The following is a 20,080-nucleotide window of genomic DNA, read 5'->3' as shown; positions in this document are numbered from 1 at the left end:
AATCATTCATAACTAATGTGTTATTGAATACAATGTTAGATAAAGCAAAATGCGAATTCTAAGAAAGACATCATTATGATATAATTTGTAGCCTCGGTTTTAGTTCAATATGCATCTTGTTTTATCAAGCGATGTTGAGCGGGGTGAGTGACAAGAAAGGATGACAATGAACGCAACATTCCCTACCTTACTTCACAAATCTTCATTTCTGATCTTATCTCCTTATTTGGCTTGATCGCTTATTCAATCACGTATTATTTACAACCGATCGTCTCTAAAGTGTATTGTATTGTCCTTCACTTGTTTCCTTGGGTAAGGCACTTTGAACACATGGTGCCACTCGTATCAGGTGTGAATGAGTACCTGCCTACAGGCAGTGACTGATATTGTAAGAGTGCTAGTACAAAACTGATTACTTATGCGACGGGTACTGTATGAAATGGAAATATGGTTCCATAATATGGCCTATTGAAGGAATAAATGAAAGACTGTGAAACCCATTGATCATGGTTAAAATCACCCTATTCACATCTTGTTCACCTCGGAATAATACCGCTTTGAGACGGTGGTTACCATTTTAGAAATGTCAATTGTCTTTTATAATGGCGTCTTTTATCTCAACCAGCTCGTTTTGGACCGTTCATTGTTTGAATCGTTTTAGAAATATTACACTGTCAAATTTTATTTGACATCCTTCATCCTATTTTAACCATGCTTAACATGTCATTAAATATTGAACAAGAGATTGTTATTCTTTTTCAACATTGTTTTTATTTCCAATCCTAAATATCCCTGTTGCATTATATATCAACAGCTGTCAGACTACCAGATGAAAATATAATATATTGGTTTGCAATTAATTTGTAACTTTCTATCAACCCGTAACATAAAAAACCACCAAAAAACCAACAAAAACCAACAACCCCCCCCCCTAAAAAAAAACCCAACAACAAACAAACAAACAAAAAAAAAACAAACAAACAAACAAACAAACAAAAAACAAACAAACAACAAAACTATAGCCATTTAGAATTGTGTTACACATACTAAAAACATTTAAAAAATAACTAGGAGTTACTCAGTTCTAAAGGATTCAGCACTCGAACGGGTGGCACGAAGAGTGGGTTCAATCCAAACTACACCGATTTCACTAATTTTATCCGTTGTATTAAATTTGGAGGGTGTTGGGTTTCGCCCAATTATTCACCAGTAAATTTTTGACCAATCAAAACCAGGAATTTATGACGTTACATTTTATCGTTTCCTCTAAATATACTCTAATCTCCATGCGCTTTGACGCGACATTAATAAAGTGGCCAGTCTGCCATTCCTTAATAGGCTTCAACAGTCATGAGGTCACTTCCCTCTTAATGACGAATAGTAACTTAGTAACTGGCTCTAAACTATCGGAATAATGACGGACGCCCTTATGAAATATTTCTCCGACAAGCATACAAGTGTATCCAGAGGTGAAAAACATTATAAATATGATCATGTTTTGACTTTTATACATTCTGATCATATGACATGTGAAAAGTTCTAGCCAGCATGAAGAATAAAAAGTACCGATTTTTTGTTTTGTTTAGAACCACGCTGCTCGCCGTTGCTGGGCGAGGTGATATCAGGCTATTGAATCCATTGTGAAAAACGCTCCCTTTAGATAGCTTCGGGGATCCTGATAGCTCAGTTGGTAGAGTACACGCTTCACACGTAAAGGGAATGAAATCAATCCTGTTTGAAGTCGAGATATTTTACCTCACCCCTTCCCCTGTCCACACAGCAATGATTAGATATCTGGGTCTGTTAGATCTAACGGAAAGTACTTTGCCAGCCACAGACTCGGGTCTTTTCCAAAAGTAGCAGGAATTCGCCATTGTTCGATTAACGCTATAGAAACCGGATACACCCCGGCTCTATGGCCCGTATGACTGTAAAGGAATACTTTTAGATGTCTTCTTTTCCCAATGACTCATCTTACTGTATTGATCAAACATGGGAAGCTTCAATCCTGCCGTTGTTTCCAGAATAATTGTAAGATAAATTGTGACACAACGTCTCAAAACGGTATTGTTTTGGTATGGACAAGGTGGACGATGTTGATAAGGAACTTAAAATGACAAGAAATAGGAGATTTTAGTATTTACTATATTTGAAAAAAACACACCAAAAAAAACAATACAAAACAAAACAACCCCCAAGACAAATCAAAACACCCCCAACACTAAAGGAAACAACAGCCCCTCACCCCCCCCCAACCCCCAAAAAAAACAACAACCAAAAACAAAACAAACAAAACAAAAACAAAACCAATACCCCCCCCCCCCAAAAAAAAAAAAAACAAAAAAAAGAACAAAAAAAACAAAAACAAAAACAAAAAAAAACAAACACACGTTCTCATACTTTTGTCTATTATATACGGGCTAGGTCTATCTAGACTAGATCTAATTTTGAGCATTTAAATCACGCTTAACAGAAAATGACGCAAAATACAACAATTTTAAACTAGGCCCATAATTGGGTTCGATTATCAGACCTGCGTATAAATTGTAAACGTCGCATAAGGCTTACGGAGCCAGAGTTTATCCCAGCATCAGTAACGTGAGAAGGACAATAAGAATTGCTGCTACCTCTGGAAAGGACAGTCTGACGATCGTGAAGTACTTTACGTCTGATCTAACAGACTACCCAATCACTGCTAGGTGGACATCAGGGGGGGGGGGGGGAGAGGAGAGGGGGATCGACTTCGGTCCTTTGTGGAGCAAGTGCTCTAATAACAACTGCGCTAAAGGAACCTCCAACTAAAAGTGGAAAGGAAATAAGTCACATCATAAAGGGGGTGAACAAGAATCAACTTCCTAACCCTTGAAAGGCAGCATCTTCTGTTGGTCATTGAAGCGTGACTAGGTCACGGAAGTGCGTAAGAAGGGAGTGTAGTCAGGTCCGATCGATTTAACAGTGATTAATCACACGAGACCTTCAAGGCTAGTAATTAATGGTGCAGTCTCCTGTCAGTTTGAAATCAATAATCTGATGCTTCCGTCACAATATACAAGAAACGCAGAAGCTGAATGAAGCTGAATGAAGAATGGGAGGGAAAAGGAAGAAAGTGAAAGCTACGAATTTAACGAACTACGAAACGATTTTCCCAAGACCTCTCAATGACCTCTAATAATCATAACAACGATTTTCATACTACGATCCATCATCATCATCATCATCATTATTATTATTATTATTATTATTATTATTATTATTATTATTATTATTATTATTATTATTATTATTATTATTATTATTATTATTATTATTATTATTATTATTATTATTATTATTATTATTATTATTATTATTATATTATTATATATTACTACTACTACTACTACTACTACTACTACTACTACTACTACTACTACTATACTTATATATTATTATTGTTATTATTATTATTATCATTATTATTATTATTATTATTATTATTATTATTATTATTATTATTATTATTATTATTATTATTATTATTATTAAAAAATCATATTCTTAACAAGATCGAGTAGGATTGATTTTATCAAATAAATATGTTCACCGATTGGTGTAAACAAAATCAGCTTGAATTAAATGTTGAAAAAACGAAAGAACAGGTGTTTGGTTTAAAAAATAAAAACGACTTAAAGTGTGTGGCGATCGGTAAAGATGATGTTGAGATAGTTGACTATTTTAAATATTTAGGAATAACCATTGATAGTTCCCTCAATTTCTCTCAACATATTAATATAATATCTAAGAAAGTTGCCCAAAGATTATACATCCTAAGGAAATTGAGAATATTTCAAGTAAGGAAGAAAACTATATTAAGAGTTTATGACTCATTGATTAAAAGTGTAATTGCGTTTGGCTGCACCATATGGTTTGGAGGATGCCGACTTAAAGATAAATAAAAAATTTCAAAATCTATCAAAGAGGCATCAAAAATAATAAACCATCCTCTTGATGGAGTAGAAAGAATTCATGGAAAAGCAATAGAAAGGAAAGCATTCTCAATTACCAACAATAAAAAACATATTTTATACCATGAATTTAGTCTTTTACAATGTGGGAGAAGGTTTTGTCAGATTAAATGTAGAACTAACAAGTATAAATCAACGTTCGTTCCATCAGCAATAAAAATTTTGAATATTTCATATGGTACAGAAAAACCAAGGATTGATTCGTTGACTGATTAACTGATTAATTTATTTAATGTAAGATTAACTGACCAATTGATAATGATGATAATTTTTGGTGTCGAATTGCCACAATCGTAACAAATTGAAAACGAAATGAATATGTTTATGTTGTGTATATCGCACGTGTGAAAGAAAGAGAGGAGAGAGAGAGAGAGAGAGAGAGAGAGAGAGAGAGAGAGAGAGAGAGAGAGAGAGAGAGAGAAAATAAATAGGAGTGAAATATTTGTTCAATCTTACAGTTATCGTTTAACATTATAACAAGTGTAACTAAATGACAAATTGCCATATTTATGGACAATAAAGATCTATTATTATTATTATTATTATTATTATTATTATTATTATTATTATTATTATTATCAACTAACATATAGAATAGATTCAAATTTGAATTCTAATGGAGCCACTTCGGGTGCTCTTCTACCTCTTAACATTTTAGTCTCTATTTTACAGGTTTTATATAGGATATTTTTTTGCTTACTTAATGTTAGATAAGTATTGGTTTCATGTATCGTTTTCAAACATGGGTATCCCATTAGAGCTCTAGTCTCTATAGCTTTACCCATTAGAAATATAATTGCAATTATGATCCACTGAGCTTTTCTGGTATAAGATCGGGATAAACAGCAACGTGAAAATTATGAAGTTTTAAATCAATTTGACCAAACGATCGCACGCAAAGAGATTGAGATTGTATCCGTCTGAAGTCATGATTTTTTTGTCTGACTCCCCTGTCAACCCAGAAATGATTGGATAGCTGGGTCTGTAAAATCTGGCGGAAATTACTTTGTGATAGACTTGGGTCCTATTGATAGGGTAGTAAGAAATTGCTATTGTCTTTTTCACGCGGTAGAAACCGGGATAAACTTCGGCTCTATGGACGGCCTAATGAAATCTGAAGGACTCTATATCAATCAGAGGAAGTGTAAAATTCATTTTCAAGCATCACTCCGGCAGTATACTGTGAGAGGATTGGTCATACGTTTTAAAAAAGTGAAATGAGGTGCCTCGAAATTCCTTGAAACGACGTGAGTGTTTACAGAATAAAATTCAAGTATTGGCCTGATTAACTAGGGAGACCACCAACATCAATAGTAACTACCCTAAACCAGGATCTCTCTTACATATTAGACATTTCTGGATTCAGATGAGGCTGAATTAATCCCTGAAGAACTAAGAAATAGTGCAGTGCCCTCCGTACTAAAGTCACAACAAGATCTTGACAGCCTCAAAACTCTGGCCCGGGACCGTGACCAATGGAAACAATTAACAACTTGGATGGAGAAAGCAGCAATTCTTATCGATCAAGACTGAATCACACAATTCCACGCAAACGTCATTCGGACTGCGAGGCTTACTACTACTACTACTACTACTACTACTACTACTACTACTACTACTACTACTACTACTACTACTACTACTACTACTACTACTGATTAACTATTCCAATATCTTATTACAGATAGGACGGTTCAAATATTTCTCCGCCGTCTACCCGATTTTTAAGTAATTTAATTTGTGTTTTTATCGGGGATTTTTATTTACTGTTGTTGACTGAAGAAGGGTTTTGAGCCCAAAACGTGCCATTGCTTGGGTCTTTTTTTTATTGAAGCTGTTATATTCATATTGTTTGTTTATTACCTTTTACAGTCCACAACATCAAGAAGTTTAGCATCCCTTTGGTTGACGCGTGAGTTCATAAATTTCATTTTTCTCTTTTATATTTCTTTTCTTTTTTATTCAGTCATTTCTGGATCGGACTGAAAGGCAACGGTTTTGTTGCCAAGAATTTCAGCTGGCTTGATTCCGCAGACCTGGAATACTCCAATTGGGCCACAGGATTTCCTGGTGAGTGTACCATGATTATTTTAGATCAACAAACTTTATCAAGAACGATGAGATAATATTGTGTGTGTGTGTGTGTGTGTGTGTGTGTGTGTGTATGTATAGATGTATGATATATGTGACTATTTTTCAGAACTGTTGGAAGTTTTGTAAACACAGTAGAATGTATTGATTCTCCATCTCAAATCAGTATGAGGGAAGTCAAAAGTCGACAGATTATTATACAGAACGACGTGCACTTATTTGTAGCTCTGATAGCCCAATTCCTTATGGGCTCATTGTTGTAATAGAAATCTAAAATAAAATAACGCAAAATATTGTTCATTACAACAATGTTAGATTAGGCCCATAAGTGGGTTCCGATGTCAGATCTGCATATATGTACACGTCGATATAGAGCATTTCCGCAATTTAAATAATGCTCAATGCGTCGTTTGTTTGCCCAGGAGATATGGGCTTGCATTTTTCTCTCCGCTTTGTCAAGAACAGCTTCAAACGCACTTTTTGTTTCAGAATTTTATCTTTCACCCGTGCCTGCTCTTAATGTGTTACTTTGATATTATCAAAATATGAAATGGAGCTACCGGCGTGCATTTATTTGTAGGTCCGATAACCCATTACATTATGGGCTCAATGTTGTAATGGAAATCTAAAAAAAAAAATGATGCAAAATATTGTCCATAACGACAATGTTAAAGTAATAAGTGGGTTCGGATGTCAGATCTGCATATATGTACACGCCGGGAGCTAGATACTCATGTCTTCGATCTTGTCCTTTCGTGTTCAATAAATGTTTATTTATTATGATGCTCTTCACAGCCGGTACGCATCCCCTTGTGAAAATTATTAGCATTAATTCGTCCAAACAATCGGGTAATTATAGTACGTATGACCGGCAATCCTGAGGTCTGAGGTTCGATCCTCGCTCAGTCAAGGCAGGCTGATGTTTTAGGATAATTTTTTTTCTTGTATTTTTTTTTCTCTTCTTTCTGCTTTGTCTGGTACTTTTTCATATGTTTACACTTTTTTCTCCAGATTTCTCGTGATTGGGTATCTAGCTGTGTCTGTAAGATCTTATGGAAAATATTTTACAAAAAATAAACTAGCATCGGATCCAAAGAGTAAAAAAAATCTTTTAATGTTCGTTTAACGCTAGAGAAACTGATATGGGTTTCGAGTGTGTGGTTTTTATGGCTTTAAAGGATTTCGTACTTTGATTTTTTAAAACGAGAAACCAACTGATTGTCGACAGAATTGCCCGCTACAGGACTGAATATTAGTCTACCCCCCCCCCCCCCTCGCCTCTCACTATAACATCCTTCATTTCAAGTGACCTTGTGTTCATATCAAACCCATATCGACCGCCTTGATGGTGATTGGGTCTAGCTTTGGTTTAATGATCTTTTTTATACCTCGAGGTCATTGTGTTCTAGTGTGATAACATGCGAAGGAAATATTAATCAGACAGGAGAAAAAAAAAATAATGCGAGAGATATTGACTCACACAACAACCTTTACAGTATTTATCATTCATTCTCCTCCACCCCTCATCCTCTTTCTCCTCCTCCTCCTCCTTTTACTCATTGAACCACTACAATAACAACAACAACAACAGCAATTACTACTACTACTACTACTACTACTACTACTACTACTACTACTACTACTACTACTACTACTACTACTACTACTACTACTACTACTACTACTACTACTACTACTACTTACTATACTACACTACTACTACTACTACTACTACTACTACTACTACTTACTACTAACTACTACTACTACTACTACTACTACTACTACTACTACTACTACTACTACTACTACTACTACTACTACTACTACTACTATACTACTATACTACTACTATTACTACTACATACTACTACTACTACTACTACTACTACTACTACTACTACTACTACTACTACCACCACAACAACAACAAAATAACAACAACAACAACTACTACTACTACTACTACTACTACTACTACTACTACTACTACTACTACTACTACTACTACATTTCTACACTGCTACTACTATTACCACAACAACAACAACAACAACAACAACAACAACTACTACTACTACTACTACTACTACTACTACTACTACTACTACTACTACTACTACTACTACTACACTTCTACACTACTACCAAACTATTACCACAACAACAACAACAACAACAACAACAACTACTACTACTACTACTACTACTACTACTACTACTACTACTACTACTACTACTACTAATTCCTGTCAAATGCAACTCGAGAAAAGGTCAAGAATCGGTGACTGACTTTCATCGTAGCTATTACCGAGTAGTCTGCTGGTTCCTAAATATTAACGCGGTAAGGTGTCATGTTACGAAAGTCACATTAAGAAAATCGGCATTGTTCTAACATATCTAATACAAAATTCTCTTTTTGACCAAATCTTAACAAAAACATCGATCAATTGACCCAAAAATGAGCTTTATATAGGGCAATATCCACTAAATGTGCTCAAAGCGCTATACAATGGGTTTCTGATCAACAGCAACATTTAACATGTAGTACGGGACATGACGCCTGTTATGCGATATTACAATATTTCGTACAAAGACAACGCTGTTAACGGCCAGGTACTCATTTTACACCTGAGTACGGCGAGAAAATGTGAGTAAAGAGCCTTTTCCAAGGACTCAACTATGCGCGGAGCGCGAGGCTCGAACCCAGGACCTTCCAATCCGAAAGCGAATGTCATACCACTAGACCACATAGCCGTCAAAAGATCGCAAACCCCAGACCTAAAAAATAAGTCGTGTTTGAGAGTTTCTGATAAAGTGAGTGTCACTTTGACCGATCGATATTTGAATTAAAAGGGTTTGTTTTGCCGTTAAACCTAATGGAAAATAGATGATTTGTTATTTGTCACAGGATGATGGAAGTTTCACTCAGTCGAGACATTATCAAAACATGCCTTTTATCCCATTGTTATGTTGGGAAGTTGTCGTTTGCGACACCACAGATTTTCGTTCATATTTTTCATATTATTTCATTTGCAGCACTAGGAAAATAGTCGATATTGTGAACTTGCGGTCAAAATATCGCCCAAACAATTTATACCGTGGAATAGCACACGTGGTTAGAACAAAATAGACCCTCGGCGTTACACATGCAGGCTTTTCTCTTACAAGCTTGCCTTAAAGTTGCATGCTGTACTTTACTGTCATCTTCTTCGTAGTCGTGAATAGTCGCACCGTGTAATATATGACTTCAGGTGAGTCAAACGGCAACAGCTTCTAATGGTGCTCACACTACTATGTGATGACGATCGACCCAACCCGCAAATTCTTTACCGCACCGTCGCAAATCCGCCCGGAAGCTTCGTCACAACACACCATTCAACTGAGATGCTCTGTGGTTTCAGGTTCGTTCCCACATCGAGTACCTGTTGGACAGGTGGAAAGTCCCCACTGATGAAGCGATTTTGTCGTTAGGCAGGTTCTCGACCGAAGCCGATTCGCTACCATCCAGTGCCTCCTCTTACTGGTGGAGAAGCCTGACAACACCTACCTTCGAGGATTTTATGTCCCCTACCCCTCGAGGGATTGAATTCGACCAAACCGACTTCCATCTTGTATATGCATCTTTGTCCGTAGTCAGGGAATCTACGTATAAGGGTTGTCGGGATAATTTCGACTCGAAACGGGGGCATCGTCCATTATGCGCTTGATATCTTATTAAGCCAGCTCAGTCAAACAGCGTCGTTATTTTGACATTGCAGTATTTATTAACGTACTGACAATTCTTGGATGTCGCGCCAATTTACTTTAACCTGCAGAGAAAGCCACCGAGAGCAATGGCAGATTTGCCTTCACGTTCAGCTCAAGTTGTTTCTGCAAAGTTCGAAGACATCCTTCTAGAATCGTTCAATTGGAAAAAATTCACTGCGTAGATACGATTTTATAGCACTGCTGAAACCAATGACAACGTAAACACATTCTATTTATGAACTGATTTATAATTAATGAGGATCACCAAAACCAAAAACCAATCCTAAAATAAATTACCATCAAACAACGTGCACGCATTTGCAGGTCTGATTACCCAGTTCCTTATGGGCTCACTATTGTAATGGGAATCTAAAAAAAAAAAAATGACGCAAAATATTGTCCATTGTTAAACTAGGCCCACAAGTGGGTTCGGATGTCGGACCTGCATGCATATCTGTGCACCTCGCTTACAACGTATTCACATCTTATTTTAACGAAAACAGTGATTAGTTTATCATATTTTCTTAAAATTCACATAATATTAATATTGATAGTATAGAGAGATGATAAAAATCAGTGTCGAAAACGTAATATCGCTAATAAAAAAAATGAAATAAATAAATAAAATTCCCTTTATTCATCCCATTGGGAAAATTTGTCTTTTGAATCTATATCAAGGGAAGACTGGAATAACCCAGGCGTTAGCCGCAGTACAGCGCCGCAAACTGAGCTAGGGCAAGGTGACTTGCTCAATCAAGGCCACACAAAGCAGCGGGTATTCGAACTCGGTACCTTTCGGGTACTGAGCAAAGACACGTACCGCTGAGCCACGCTGTCCAATGTTAACAGTAGTGCCGCATATGTAATATTTGTTCTACAGTTCGAAATGAGGGCCGCAAATGTCATGCACTCGTTTTGTTATAATGCACAAGCAAACGCTCATATTACTTATTACAATGACCATCACTATAGGATGTGACGTAATCCTTTCAACTCGAGCAGGCTCGTCAGCATAACAATGGCTGCCACAGTCTGATTTTACTACCAGATAAGGGGACTCTTTACTGCCTTTTTCTGAAAAAAAAAATCACTTTTGAAAAGAAAGAATTAGCTAGAAAATTTTTGATTTAAATATCGATCTATTAAAAACGCCAAGTCTCAAATCTAAAACTTCAAAGGGTTTTAAGTTGAACAAATTTTGTTTGGTTTGGGGTCATTTCAATCGATTGATAGTTGAATTAGAAATTTATTTTCTTGCCAAATTGAAAACAAAAAGTGTTTGGTCAGAATATATAAAACTAGTGGTGTGATCGATGATAGATGATTGCTGATTCATCGGAACTGATCGATTGATTATGGGGTATTAATCCTCGTAACTAGGTTTTCCTGGTTGTTGACCATGGTGAGCTACAGCATTTAAAAGTAGTCATTCAGAGCAATTAGGCCCGTGGAGCTAGCCGGAGTTTATCTATAGCGTGTAACGGACAGTTGCAATTGCTGGATATCCTTTGGAAAGGACGCTAGTCTATCGCATAGTACTTTCCGCCAAATCTAACAGTCCCAGCTACGCAACCACTGCTGGGTAGACAGGGGGATCAACTGCGCCTGGGATTGTCTTGGTCCCTTTGCGTGTGAAGCGAGTAATCTATCAACTGAACAATCGGGACCGGACCCCCGGACTGTCATATTAACAGCCACAGCTAAAACCAAGTCCGTTAGCTTGAGAGTCGATTATTTGCACCAACGTACAGAGTAATCCCTTTACTCGGCAAACACAATGCCCTATTAGCTTTCATCTAATGGCAATCATGCATGATCTAAACTATTTAAAGAATAATTAATTTTATCGAATTCTAACGGGTAACTACATTTATATCATTTTTCTGTTACTAGAACGCGGTGTGTCTTTTTTACGAAACCCGCCGAAACCCGCCGAAACCCGCCGAAACCCGCCGAAACCCGCCGAAACCCGCCGAAACCCGATGAAACCCGACGAATCCCGACAAAGTTATGGGAAGTAGGTGGCTGTGGGGAGTGAACCTAGAACTCAGGGAAGTGTACACCATTGGGGAGTGAACCTGGGACTGGGTTTCGGCGGGTTTCGTAAAAAAGAACCAGTGCTTTTTTACGAAACCCGCCGAAACCCGCCGAAACCCGGCGAAACCCGACAATATACAGCAAAGTTATGGGAAGTAGACAACTGTGGGGAGTGAACCCGAGACTCAGGGAAGTGTACACCAGTCGGGAGTGAACTGAGACTAAGTTTATCGGCCGGTTTCGGCGGGTTTCGTAAAAAAGAATTAGTGCTTTATTACGAAACCCGCCGAAACCCGCCGAAACCCGACAATATCCGGCAAAGTTATGGGAGTTTGGCAACAGTGGGGGGTGATCCTGGGAGTCAGGGAATTGCACACCAGTGGGGAGTTAACCTGGGACTGTGTAAAAAGGATATCAGTGGGAAATAAACCTGGGACTAAAGGGACATGGATGCCATTGAAAGTTGAAGCCGGATATGGGAATTGAGTACCAGAGGAGAATGAACCTGACACTATAGAAGGTGGGCGCCAGTGGGGAGTGAACCTGGGATTCAGGGAATTGCACACCAGTGGGGAGTTAACCTGGGATTGTGTAAAAAGGATATCAGTGGGAAATAAACCTGGGACTAAAGGGAGATGGATACCATTGAAAGTTGAAGCCGGATATGGGAGTTGAGTACCAGAGGAGAATGAACCTGACACTATAGAAGGTGGGCGCCAGTGGGGAGTGAACCTGGGATTCAGGGAATTGCACACCAATTGGGAGTTAACCTTGGACTGTGGGAGATGGATAACTGTGGGTATCCGAGCCGAACTATAGGAGTTGGGTGCCAGAGGAGAATGAACCTGACACTATAGAAGATGGGCGCCAGTGGGGAGTGAACCTGGGATTCAGGGAATTGCACACCAGTGGGGATTTAACCTGGGAATATGTAAAAAGGATATCAGTGGAAAATAAACCTGGTACTAAAGGGAGATGGATACCATTAAAATTTGAAGCTTGGTATGAGAGTTTGGTACCAGAGGAGAATGAACCTGACACTAAAGGAGGTGGGCGCCAGTGGGGAGTGAACCTGGGACTATGTAAAAAGGATATCAGTGGGAAATAAACCTGGGACTAAAGGGAGATGAATACCATTGAAAGTTGAAGCTGGATATGAGAGTTTGGTACCAGAGGAGAATGAACCTGACACTATAGGAGGTGGGCGCCAGTGGGGAGTGAACCTGGGACTATGTAAAAAGGATATGAGTGGGAAATAAACCTGGGACTAAAGGGAGAAGGATACCATTGAAAGTTGAAGCCGGATATGGGAGTTGAGTACCAGAGGAGAATGAACCTGACACTATAGGAGATGGGCGCCAGTGTGGAGTGAACCTGGGACTCAGGGAAGTGCACACCAATTTGGAGTTAACCTGGGACTGTGGGAGATGGATAACTGTGGGTATCCGAGCCGAACTATAGGAGTTGGCTACCAGAGGAGAATAAACCTGACACTATAAAAGGTGGGCGCCAGTGGGGAGTGAACCTGGGAGTCAGGGAATTGCACACCAGTGGGGAGTTAACCTGTGAATATCTAAAAAAGAATATCCGTGGGAAATAAATCCGGCTTCAACTCCCAATGGTATCCATCTCCCTTTAGTCCCAGATTTATTTCCTACTGATATCCTTTATACATATTCCCAGGTTAACTCCCCACTGGTGTGCAATTCCCTGACTCCCAGGTTCACTCCCCACTGGCGCCCACCTTTTATAGTGTCAGGTTTATTCTCCTCTGGTAGCCAACTCCTATAGTTCGGCTCGGATACCCACAGTTATCCATCTCCCACAGTCCCAGGTTAACTCCAAATTGGTGTGCACTTCCCTGAGTCCCAGGTTCACTCCACACTGGCGCCCATCTCCTATAGTGTCAGGTTCATTCTCCTCTGGTACTCAACTCCCATATCCGGCTTCAACTTTCAATGGTATCCTTCTCCTTTAGTCCCAGGTTTATTTCCCACTCATATCCTTTTTACATAGTCCCAGGTTCACTCCCCACTGGCGCCCACCTCCTATAGTGTCAGGTTCATTCTCCTCTGGTACCAAACTCTCATATCCGGCTTCAACTTTCAATGGTATTCATCTCCCTTTAGTCCCAGGTTTATTTCCCACTGATATCCTTTTTACATAGTCCCAGGTTCACTCCCACTGGCGCCCACCTCCTTTAGTGTCAGGTTCATTCTCCTCTGGTACCAAACTCTCATATCCGGCTTCAACTTTCAATGGTATTCATCTCCCTTTAGTCCCAGGTTTATTTCCCACTGATATCCTTTTTACATAGTCCCAGGTTCACTCCCCACTGGCGCCCACCTCCTATAGTGTCAGGTTCATTCTCCTCTGGTACCAAACTCTCATATCCGGCTTCAACTTTCAATGGTATTCATCTCCCTTTAGTCCCAGGTTTATTTCCCACTGATATCCTTTTTACATAGTCCCAGGTTCACTCCCCACTGGCGCCCACCTCCTTTAGTGTCAGGTTCATTCTCCTCTGGTACCAAACTCTCATACCAAGCTTCAAATTTTAATGGTATCCATCTCCCTTTAGTACCAGGTTTATTTTCCACTGATATCCTTTTTACATATTCCCAGGTTAAATCCCCACTGGTGTGCAATTCCCTGAATCCCAGGTTCACTCCCCACTGGCGCCCACCTTCTATAGTGTCAGGTTCATTCTCCTCTGGCACCCAACTCCTATAGTTCGGCTCGGATACCCACAGTTATCCATCTCCCACAGTCCAAGGTTAACTCCCAATTGGTGTGCAATTCCCTGAATCCCAGGTTCACTCCCCACTGGCGCCCACCTTCTATAGTGTCAGGTTCATTCTCCTCTGGTACTCAACTCCCATATCCGGCTTCAACTTTCAATGGTATCCATCTCCCTTTAGTCCCAGGTTTATTTCCACTGATATCCTTTTTACACAATCCCAGGTTAACTCCCCACTGGTGTGCAATTCCCTGAATCCCAGGTTCACTCCCACTGGCGCCCACCTTCTATAGTGTCAGGTTCATTCTCCTCTGGTACTCAATTCCCATATCCGGCTTCAACTTTCAATGGTATCCATGTCCCTTTAGTCCCAGGTTTATTTCCCACTGATATCCTTTTTACACAGTCCCAGGTTAACTCCCCACTGGTGTGCAATTCCCTGACTCCCAGGATCACCCCCCACTGTTGCCAAACTCCCATAACTTTGCCGGATATTGTCGGGTTTCGGCGGGTTTCGGCGGGTTTCGTAATAAAGCACTAATTCTTTTTTACGAAACCCGCCGAAACCGGCCAATAAACTTAGTCTCAGGTTCACTCCCGACTGGTGTACACTTCCCTGAGTCTCGGGTTCACTCCCCACAGTTGTCTACTTCCCATAACTTTGCTGTATATTGTCGGGTTTCGCCGGGTTTCGGCGGGTTTCGGCGGGTTTCGTAAAAAAGCACTGGTTCTTTTTTACGAAACCCGCCGAAACCCAGTCCCAGGTTCACTCCCCAATGGTGTACACTTCCCTGAGTTCTAGGTTCACTCCCCACAGCCACCTACTTTCCATAACTTTGTCGGGATTCGTCGGGTTTCATCGGGTTTCGGCGGGTTTCGGCGGGTTTCGGCGGGTTTCGGCGGGTTTCGGCGGGTTTCGGCGGGTTTCGTAAAAAAGACACACCCCTAGAACGTGGGTGGGTGTTGGTGGGTTGAGAGTATCGATATTTCGCACACATTCAGAATCGATACCAATATTTTCGGATGTTTGATTAATAATCTCAGTGAAGCATGTACATAGACCAAGTAAACAGTAAAAAGTGTGGACCCCTGTCTTACAATTTATGTCTGTACTCAATATTCTGGTTCAGATTTTACAAATCGTTTTAAAAAGCCTGTATTAGAAATCGATTGAGTCAATCAGACACTTCGGTTTATGCGCAAAGCATAAAAGGTGAGTCAAATAAATGGAGACAAGCAGAAATTTGGCCCTTGGCCTTGTGCTTCGACAAGAGACAAACAAACAAGGCACACACAAAAATCAAAACAAAAAACAAACTAAAAATAAACAAACAAATAAACAATGATAGCAACAAAAAAATTGATAGTAAAAATAAAAAATACGACCCCCCCCCAAAAAAAAATAAATAAATCACATTTAATGATGATAATAATAATAATAATAATATAAATAATAATAATAATAATAATAATAATAATAATAATAATAATAATAATAATAATAATAATAATAATAATAATAAATAATATAATAATAATATAATAATAATAATAATAATAATAATAATAATAATTAATAATAATAATAATAATAATAATACAATAATAATAATAATAATAATAATAATAATAATAATAATAATAATAGTAATAATATATTATTATTATTATTATTATTATTATTATTATTATTATTATTATTATTATTATTATTATTATTATTATTATTATTATTATCATTATTATTATTATTATTGTTATTATTATTATTATTATTATTATTATTATTATTATTATTATTATTATTATTATCACAATTGTGTTTGCTGTTGTTCATGTTGTTGAGCCCATTGCAACAAAAATCCATCTCAAGTGATGACAAGATTTTTACATCTTCTCAAGAGTGATGATGCGTGCACTTTAATTTCTGAAATAAATTACGATGTAATATTACGAATTTAATTACGTACATTTCCATCTTCACAGGATATCACGACGGGCTGGATTGCGTACGCATGCGCAGTGATGATTTCAAATGGGAAACTTTCAACTGTTCACAACAGTTGAACTTTCTCTGTGAAGACAGATGTAAGTACTCATCAGGTCATTAATAATGTAGTTCACCCCTTTCCACCTCCCCCCTCCCCCTCTAACACTGTTTTAACTAACTGGTGGATTATCCGCCATACTTACAGAGGAATAATGGATTTTACGAACAAGCAGTCGTCTATTTTGATTACTGAGTCACTGTATTGTTGAGGTTAACATAGATCGAGACTAAACTTTTCGAGCCATCAACGATGAACTCGGTACCGGTAATAAAGTCAGTAACTGCTTTCCGATTTCCAAGGTCAAGGTCAAATTAAGGGCCGATGATTATGCCTCAGTAGATTTTCTAAAATTAACCATTTGAGTCAACGGGCGATAGACGTACTCTTAATTTGAGAAAAGTTTGCAAGTTACCCGAATATCAATGTGTAAAGAATAGTTTAATGATTTTTAGATTTGCCAGTAATTCTGAGCTCGTTGACGAAAATTTAACATGGGACGTAGAGACAATGTTAACACCCAACCTTTAAAAAAAAAAAGTATAGATTAAGACTTGGCTTGGTGTTAAAATTATCCGTACTTTATGTAGATGAAACGGGGAAAAATATTATTTAAAAGTAATTGTAAGGTAAGAAGGGTTTTGATCCTGAATTTGCTGACGAGACGTGACTTATACTTTTCTGTCGTCTGTTCCCATTTAAACTGATGTATTAACCTTTTCACTGCTTTTGTTTTTGGGGAGGCTGAAGAGGAGTTATGCACCCGAAGCGTTCCGTAGTTGTCAATTTATTCTTTTTTTTTATAGCTGTAATATTCATTTTTTAAAACATTATTTATAAGGTTGATAATTAATCGCAACTATAGAATTTTTATCATTGTCGTAATGCTTAATATATTGTAGGAATTCCATCCCCCCCCCCATTACATCAAAGAAACATGACTTTGCGGGTTATCAGGTTCATTAAAAAAAATCTACTATGTACAATGGGGGAAAATAAACCAATAGTACAAAAATAGGAAGAAGACGATGGAGGTGGATTGGACACACGCTTAGAAAGAATGACTCCACTATAACAAAGAAGTATTGGACTGGAACCCTCAGGGCAGAAGATCAAGGGGAAGGCCACGAGGAACATGGAGAAGAATTAAAGAAGCTGATATACAGAGAAGTGGTAAGACATGGAATGAGATAAAAAAGTTAGCTCAGGATAGAGAAGGATGGAAACTGTTTGTCTGTGGCCTATACCTTGACCCAGGGTGAAAAAGGCAATGATGATGATGATGACTAAAATAGAGAAATAAAGAATTACTTAAAACGAAAGGAAGTTTAACACGACGAAATATAACAAAGAAAATAAAATAATAAAAGAGTCCATTTTGTTACAATCAAAACTATAGAAAAATAGTTTCAATTTTGATGGCGTATCATTAATGGGTTGCACAGTCGTGACGAGCTCACCTATGATTAAACACGAATCAATACCAATCACTCGGAAATTCGTTCTTCGTCCGGTATTGTTTAATGCCTCACAATTCCCTTACAATAACATCTCTACAAATGAACCGTTAACACCCATTCCATTAAGGTAGGCACAATTAATGGGCGTCAGTGATGTTATTGATTATATAATATTATAAATTACATAGCTAACATGTCCTTTGGATAATCTAAAGTGACTTTCGGACTTCCACATTCAACTCAATTCAACTTGGCATCCGTCTGTTTCGGGAGACAGTTTATATTTTAAAACAATCTTTTTTTCTTTTTCTCTTCTATTTTTGCCTACAAGAGTACTATTTTTTGTTCTCCGACAGATTACAAGAAATCTTCTACTGTGACCACGATAACGAAGGTCAAGGGCATATTCTTTGGTCTCGGAGTGATTGGGGGTCTTCTTACCCTCATCTGTCTGCTGCTTCAGCTGCCTTGCTGTCGTACCAACGTCACGGATAAGATTGCACATATTGGATTCGGCACCAGTGACTTTGATCACAAAAGATTTAGTACATGAGATGGTTATTGTTTAATGATAATGATGTGTTATGATAAATTGTTTCAAGCCTCAATGGTTTTGTCAAACAGATTAGGTTCGCTTTTAGGGTCTACCCATTTTAGAAGTGATAAAAAACAACAACTTAATATCTACGAATTGATCAGCACTTGTAACAATTTGATTTTAGATGTTTTGAGCGTCCACATTGCCTAGTTGTTTCTTTATCTTGTATTTTAAATATGTAGTTACCATAGTGTGTGCCAAAAGCATAATGACGACTATATATAGAAATACAATATAAGGAAGTGACTTTTAAAACCTGCAATGTTATATTTTCATTATTTAGAAGAAAAAAAGCTGCAGTGTTTTGTTCTTTATTTAGTGACTTAAATAAGGAAATGGGTAGCTGAGTCTGTTAGATTTCGCGGAAAGTACTTTGCGATAGACTAGCGTCCTATCCAAAGGATAACAAGCAATTTCACGCCATAGAAACTGGGGTAAACTCCGGCTCCATGGGTCCAATGGCTCTGAAGGACTACTTTTTTAAAAATAAGGAAATACACGTCTTCTTTGTATTACATAACAATACCTTAGTGTTTTAAAAAGACAGTTATTTTTCTGGTGATTCTAAAGTGTCCAACAGATCGCCTGAGAATTTTAACTCATTTTCTATCTGGATGTGACTTTGCAAGCAAGTTTTGAAAGTCACCTCCACATATTTAAATCCAATGCAATGGACACACCTATCTGGAGAGTCCTTTCAGAATGAGTAAGTAAGTAAGTAGTAAATAGTAAGTAAATAATGAATTTATATAGCGCCCAAACATCCACGTCAATCGTGCTCTGCGGCGCTTTACATAATAAAAATAAATATAAAAATGTTTAAAAACAACAAAATTAAAAATCACGACACTACATGATACATAATAAGCATGCATACAAAAAAAAAATCAGAAGATGGCAATGGTTGGAGTGGTATGTCTGTCGCAGACTTGAAGAAACACTGACAATGACGACTCTGCCATGGACACCCGATGAATAGAGGAAGCAAGGCTACACCGAGGAGACCTGGCGATGTACCCTGGAGAAGGACCTAAAATAGAGAGATATGAACTCCTTGATGTGGCCCAAAGAATTGCAGCTGGCAGGACCAGGTGGAGATCCCTTTCATCGCCTTAAATGTCAGTAAGCCCGGAGAGGATTATATAAGTGAGAAATGGACACACCCGAAAAGATTATGCTCTTGAAAGTATCTATAAATGGGAAGGAGGGGTGAGGGTTGTATTGTTGGTGAAGAACTAAATATGGCAACACGATATTAACCTTTTTAGTCCAAAATCTGTTCAAGAAACACATTTTTGCATGTACAATTAACAATTATTAATCCGTCAAGAAATTTTTACATTGCATTAATT

The 20,080-nt window shown here is 38.1% G+C and overlaps 1 protein-coding gene across 1 annotated transcript in view; it reads left to right on the top strand.

Annotated features, from left to right (window-relative positions):
• LOC144970288 (salivary C-type lectin 2-like) overlaps positions 1–19,207 on the top strand; it is a 39,129-nt gene extending 19,922 nt beyond the window's left edge. Inside the window, exons 4-6 of the mRNA XM_078909775.1 lie at positions 5,971–6,074; positions 16,609–16,710; positions 18,487–19,207. Coding sequence (XP_078765901.1) covers positions 5,971–6,074; positions 16,609–16,710; positions 18,487–18,683 — 403 coding nt within the window. The 3' untranslated portion in view covers positions 18,684–19,207. The remainder of the gene's footprint in view (positions 1–5,970; positions 6,075–16,608; positions 16,711–18,486) is intronic.
• The last annotated feature ends 873 nt before the right edge of the window (positions 19,208–20,080 follow it).

This window comes from Berghia stephanieae, chromosome 4 (assembly GCF_034508935.2).
Source record: "Berghia stephanieae isolate SIO BIC M18660-M18661 chromosome 4, UCSD_Bste_1.3, whole genome shotgun sequence".
NCBI lineage: Eukaryota > Metazoa > Mollusca > Gastropoda > Nudibranchia > Aeolidiidae > Berghia > Berghia stephanieae.
This window is presented reverse-complemented; position numbering and strand designations above follow the sequence as displayed.